General features: G+C 59.8%; 1 protein-coding gene across 7 annotated transcripts in view; it reads left to right on the forward strand.

Annotated features, from left to right (window-relative positions):
- Positions 1-6,067, forward strand: part of BAIAP2 (BAR/IMD domain containing adaptor protein 2) — a 39,183-nt gene that overhangs the window by 30,392 nt on the left and 2,724 nt on the right. For 3 of the 7 annotated variants that reach the window (XM_064395900.1, XM_064395903.1, XM_064395906.1), the window contains 4 exons: positions 371-572; positions 664-732; positions 919-1,081; positions 2,676-2,710. In XM_064395900.1, coding sequence (XP_064251970.1) covers positions 371-572; positions 664-732; positions 919-1,081; positions 2,676-2,710 — 469 coding nt within the window. Of the gene's footprint in view, positions 1-370; positions 573-663; positions 733-918; positions 1,082-1,297; positions 1,397-2,675; positions 2,711-3,166; positions 4,371-4,974; positions 5,023-6,067 lie in introns of those variants that run through there. The other 4 variants (XM_064395901.1, XM_064395904.1, XM_064395907.1 and 1 more) reach the window with 3 other exon arrangements.

Below are 6,067 nucleotides of genomic sequence, written 5' to 3' on the forward strand. Positions count from 1 at the left end.
GGGCATGGGGGGATGTGGTTGGGGGTGCTGCTGGTGGGGGGACAGTGACCACAGCATCACTTTGGAGTCAAGTGCTGCTCGTGCCTCATGACCTGGGTGTTAGGAATTGCTGGAGCTGGGCTCTGCCCTGGGGTTTCAGAGAATTTCCAGGAGGAAAACCTTGTGGAATGTGGCACAGGGAACCTGCTCCCTTTGCCGTGGCTGGTGGGTGATGCTGAGAGCCTGATCCTGCCTGGTGAGGGGGAAGGCGTGAGTCACACTGAAGGCTGTAGTGCGACCTGTGCTGAAATAAGGAGGGGTGGAGACCCTGTGCCTGGGGATGGCCTTGGGGTGAGGGATTTGGGGCACCCACTGGTGTCTGTTCCCACAGCTGAAAACAAGACACTGCCACGCTCCAGCTCCATGGCCGCCGGGCTCGAGAGGAACGGCCGGACGAGGGTGCAGGCGATTTTCTCGCACGCTGCTGGGGATAACAGCACCCTCCTGAGCTTCAAGGAGGGGGACCTCATCACACTGCTGGTGCCCGAGGCCCGGGACGGCTGGCACTACGGAGAGAGCGAGAAAACCAAAATGTGAGTGTGCTGGGTGTCCCCGGGAGCAGCCTCCTCTGGGCCCTCCGTGGTCAAACCTGGGTTTGGCTTCATCCTCGCCTTTGCCTTTCAGGAGGGGCTGGTTTCCTTTCTCCTACACACGGGTCCTTGACAATGATGGCAGTGAGCGGGTCCACACCAGGTAGGAGCATCGTGTGGGGTGACAGGGAGTCTGTCCTTGGGATGAGAATTAGGTATTCCTTAGGAGCTCTCCTTAGGAATAACAGCACAGCAAGGTGGTTGCTGGCTCTGGGTGGCTTTTCCATGAGCGGATGGGTGGCCTGGGGGTCTCTGCATGGATTTGACATCTCTGGTCTGGGCCCCCCAGCCTGCAGCAAGGGAAGAGCAGCAGCACTGGCAACCTGCTGGACAAGGATGACATCTCCATCCCGCCGCCAGACTATGGCATGGCCTCGCAGGCCTTCCCGGCACAGGGCAGCAACACCTTCAAGCAGCGGCCGTACAGCGTGGCCGTGCCCGCCTTCTCCCAGGTGAGCCTCTCCCGCCGGTTTCTCCCACTCCGGGGGGGCGTTTGAGCACTGGGGGATGCTGGAGCAGATCCTTGGGCACAGTCCCTGCTGTGCTGCCCGGGGTCTCAGCTCCCTGTCCCCCTGGGATGGGATGAGCGGGAGCGTTCCCGGTCCCGGCGTGCTGCGGATGCCTGGGGGTGCCGAGGGCGGCTCTCCAACCTCTGTTCGTTGTTTTAGGACTACCTAATGCCCTATGGGTGTGCAATTAAAGACTATGCCAGTGGCCTCTGCCAAGCACCCTCCGCTCACTACAAGCCTTACACTAGGTCGACAGCTGTAAGTCCGACGCTTGCAATGTTTCCCTTGGGATTTATGGAAATTTGGCTGTTTTGTGCCTGGTGATCCGCGTGCCTTGCCTAGACCCTGCTCCTGCCCAGCACCTCTGCTGGGGTGAAGGGATGCAGGGAGCCTATGGATGGGGAGGAGCAGGCAAGGCACGGGGGGCAGTGGCACAAAATGGCCCCGTAAACCCCCAAAGGACAACACTTGCTGACTCCATGGGAGTCTCCCACCAGAAACAGGCTGCTCACAGGCAGCTGGAAGTGTTTTCTCTGGCATGTGCCACTTCAAGCCGGTGACAGTCCCGTGGGGACACTGGAGCAGATCCTGGACAGGATTCCAGTGTCCAAAGCAAGCCCAGGGCTTCTTGGATAAAAAGCCAGGGAGGATACACAGCAGATGGGATCAGCCTAACCCAGGAGCTACTGGTGTAGGGGAGCTCTCCAGCACAATGAGGGGGTGAGCCGTGCTGGCAGAGGGGAGAGGATGAGGGAGAGAGAAGGGCAGTCAGCACTTACCCTTCCACAGGGCACATCAGATGGGATCTGGTCCTCTCTGCAGGGAGTGGGGTGGAAGCACAGCCCCACTTCTTGCTGTTTTGCTGGGGTTTTCCAGCAGGATTTGCTGCTGGGACTGGGAGCATTCCTGGGAAGGTGGGAATGTGGGTCTCTGTTTGCTGCTGCATGGCCAGCTCAGAGGCCAGAGCCTCCCTCTTTCCTGGAGTTGTCTCCATGTTTGTCATGGAGAGCAGAGCTGCTCCAGTCGTATCCCAGGACAGGCCCTTGCTCAAGAAGGGTCCTTGAGGGTTGTTCTCCAGGCCTGATCCCCACTTGCCCCCCAGTTCCTGCAAAGCCTTCTCAGCACCGGCTGAAGGAGAAAATGGTCCAAAACCCTGTGGGTTTCTGGTGGGAGTGAATACAGGCAACCCTCTTTCCACAGAACATTTCACTGGTGTCTCTTCAGTCGTGCAGCCCCTTTCCAGCAGTCTCAGCAGCAGCCCAAGCTCTGTTCCTCAGAGGAACTGGGCAGAGCAGGGCTCTCTCCCAGTTGCTTTTCCATGTCTGGCCAGATAAATCTACAGGGAGTGGTGGAACTTCACTCCCTGCTGTCTGAATCCCACTCCAATCATCTCCATATCTCCCTTTCCTCTCCAAATGCATCAGCTCTTGGCGCTGGGTCCTGATGCACTTTGGTTTGTTCATGTGACCCTCTGGTGGCACCTGATCAGGCACAGCCCACACGTCCCTCACTGTCCTTCCTCCTTTCCTCTCCACAGGGTCTCGATGACTACGGGACGAGGTCTGTCAACAGGTAAGATGTCACCTTCCTGTCACATTCCCTGCAAACTGCTGGTGTTGGCTGTGGGCGAAGCCGTGGGGCTGTGTCCCCACAGGGGTCCCTGCATGGGCTCCCCGGAGACTGGCAGTGACTGGGATGGGGCCAGGTCTCATCTGGGAGAGTGGGGGGGCCCAGGGAGGGCAGGTCCCAGGGCCAGCCTGGTGTCCCCAAGCTCGTGCTCCTCCAGTGAGTCGCATCTCCCGACCTCCTCCGGGCTCACGCCTGGATAGGGAAGCCACGCAGAGCCCCCGTTCTGGGGCCTTTCCCCGGCACCTTCTCCGTCCCCTCTGCCTCGGAGCTGCCCCGTGTCACTCCCGGGGCTGAGCCGAGCCCGTGGCTGGGTGGAGCTCGGCCGCGATGGGTCCCGCGGTGCCGTGAGCTCGGTGCTGCCCCGCGGCCACTCTGGCATCTCTGTGCTTTGTTCCGCAGCGGCAGTGGCAGTTTGGTATCAACGGTGTGAGGACACCTGGGCTCGCAGCGGCCCCTTGCTGCTTGGAAGAGCTTTCTGCTTCTTTCCCCCCCTTTTTTTTTCCTTCCCTTTCGTTTCTCTTTCTCTACTTCTTTTGGATTTGAAACTCTTGTGATCTTCAAGGAAACCATGGTGCTTCTCACCCCTCCCTGGTGTTCACAGTGCCCTTGTTTCTGAAGCCTTTTTGGAGCAGAAACTGCTGCCAGGTCTGTGCTCACAGCCCAGGCGCAGTTGTCACTTAGTGGGACCCGGTGTTTGTCCTCCCGTGTGATGTTAGCGATGCACTGTCCCCCCAGGGGCCGCGCCGGCCGCCCCGCACGAGCCTGGACCAAACTCCCAGACTGGATCACATATGCATGGCCTCTGGTGTCCGTACTGTTACTGAGCATCCGGGATGCCCGCGCCCGGGATGCCGTTCCCGGAGGGGGGGCAGCGTCCCCGCGCCTCCCCCTCGGCCCGATCCGCTTCCATGCCACCGCGGTGGCTTTGGGAGAAGCGGATGGCACAGAGCTCCCGCCCCGGGCAAAGGGCTGCTTCTGGGCTGGGGTCCCACCGGCCGTGGGAACCCCCCCGAAGGGTTACTCCTGGTTGTTTTATAAATATATATATATATATATTTTTTGTAGCAAGGTATTGTTACCTCACGCTAGGGCTGGGGCTCCGAGGACTGCTCGCATGCCCAAACCAGGCTGAGCAAGGCAGTGCCCGGGGGGCTCCCACCCTGCACTGGGGGTCCCGCTCCACACTAGCCTGGCCGTAGCCCTCCCAGTGCCCGTGGCCGTCTCCACTGCAAAGCTGTTCACGCTTTTTTCTGATGTGATTTTTAAGACCTCTGACATTGCCTGTTTACTGGGACATTGCTGGCAATAGACCCCCCCACCCCGGACCAGTTTTTGGGTTATCTCCTCGCTTACGGGCACACTGTTCTGAGCCCCTCCTGCATCAATGTCCGAATTTTGCTAAGGATTTTTAACCCAGGATATTTCACCATGAATGACTGAATGTAGAGGGGGAAAAAAAAAACAAAACAAAAAACCACAAACCCAGCCTAGCAAAGCCTGTGTGGAGATTGTAAAGTGCTGAAAAACCTTTTTTTAAAAGCCAGAGAGAATTGTGCCCTGTACTGAGTTATTGTTTGAATAAAAGTTTTATTTATTGCATTGAGCTGGGCCTCGGTGTCTTTTTCGGCTGCCGTGCCTGCGTGCTGCCCTCAGCGCCTGCATCGCCCACCGCGCATTCCCAGGCCGTGTTTTTGTTCCCTGCTCCGTCCCCGGGGACGCTGCCTGTGCGCGCTCAGCCCCTCGGCACTAAACAGCTTCGCTGAGCGGGAGCAGCGACAGCTGCTTTAGAGCCGGGTCCCCTCCCTGAGCATCCGAGGGGTGATGCTGCTCCTGCTCCCGCATGCCAAGGCTCCGGCTGCGCTTTCCCGGCGGTGGGAAAGCGGCGATGGCCGGCACGGGGAAGGAAGCCACCCCCTCCCTTCCGCAGCCCCCGCCGTGCCCGGCCGCTGCACTCCCACAGCTCCCGGCTGGCCGTGCCCTTCCTTCCCCTCCTCACAGCACCAGCGACTCAATAAACACGACTTTTCCTCCTTTTTCTTCTTTTTCCTCCTGTTTCCTCTGCCTGCCAGCGCTGCGTGCGGGGTGGCCAGCGGGCTCTCGGGCCAGGTGGCCACCGGCTCGTGGCCTTAAGTCTCTCCTTAACCACGACCTTCTGTTCCCATCAAGCGTCCCGGCGTCCTCCAACCTGCCTTCTGTTTCCCTTGCAGCCCCGATGTTGAAGTGGCCAGGTTTTGAGGTGGCCCTGCCCGTAGTTAGTAAGTGACGGTGTCGCGGGGCCGAGCCCTGGGTGCGCTGGGCAGCGGGTGACGCCGCGGGGCTGCGCGGGGACGGTGCCACCGCTCTGCTTCCCGCTGCACCGGCCGAGCGCGTCCCCTCCCTGTGTCACCGCTTGTCCCCGAGCTCCGGGGCTCCCCGGCTGCCTCTGCTGCTCGCCCGCTGCCGCGGCTGCGCTTGCCGGGATGCTGAGCTGCTCCTGCTGCTCCCCGCTCCCCGTGACCAGCTCTTTGGTTGTAGGTGTCCGGTGGCACGGGGCACGTCCGCACTAACCGCAAGTTTTTTGAGCAGCTTCTTTTGTTGTAGACTCGTCCCAGGAGCCTCCTGGTCCTGGCCCCAGGGACGGGATGCAGGAGCCTCCCCAGGAGTCGAGACCCTCCTCGCTGGCACTGCAGAGCCTGGAGAGTCCCTGCCCCGTTTCTCTTTGATCCATGAGCTGCTTTCCCTGGAGCTGCAGGCTCCATCCCAGTGGCTCCTCTCTGCCAGTACAGAAAGAGTTAAATGAGCCCCGGGTGACTCATCAAAGCAACTTTTCCTCTCCCTCCAGTCCTGAGAATCTATTTTGGCATCTTGGGAGGGAAAGTGATCTAAGCAGCTGCATTAATTAGGTGTGAAATTAATTACCCTATTTTTAAGCAAAAGTCATATATCTTTTAAGGAAAGAAAAAGCGAATGTGGAGAGGTGAGGGATGGCAGAGATGGGGCCTGGGGCTGACAGTGAGTGCCTGTCCCAGAAGCGTGCAGGTCCCAGCATCTTCCTTTCTGCTCTGGGAGATGTCTGGAGCCATCCCAAAGCTTCTGGGGCCATCCCAAAGCTGCTCGGTGCAGGTGCACATGGTAACCACAGCACTTTACCTGAACCCATGCAGGGGTAGCAGGGCTGTGCCCCCACAGTGGGTGACTGGCCAGAGGCCCAGCTGTGGCACCTGGCGTGGGGGGCTGTGGCCATTGCTCCCACGGGGGACACAAGGACTGTGTGGCTCCTGGGGAGGGCTGGGGTCAGTGGGCAGAGGAGACAGAGGGGCT

Source organism: Passer domesticus, chromosome 20 (assembly GCF_036417665.1).
Source record: "Passer domesticus isolate bPasDom1 chromosome 20, bPasDom1.hap1, whole genome shotgun sequence".
NCBI classification, from domain to species: domain Eukaryota; kingdom Metazoa; phylum Chordata; class Aves; order Passeriformes; family Passeridae; genus Passer; species Passer domesticus.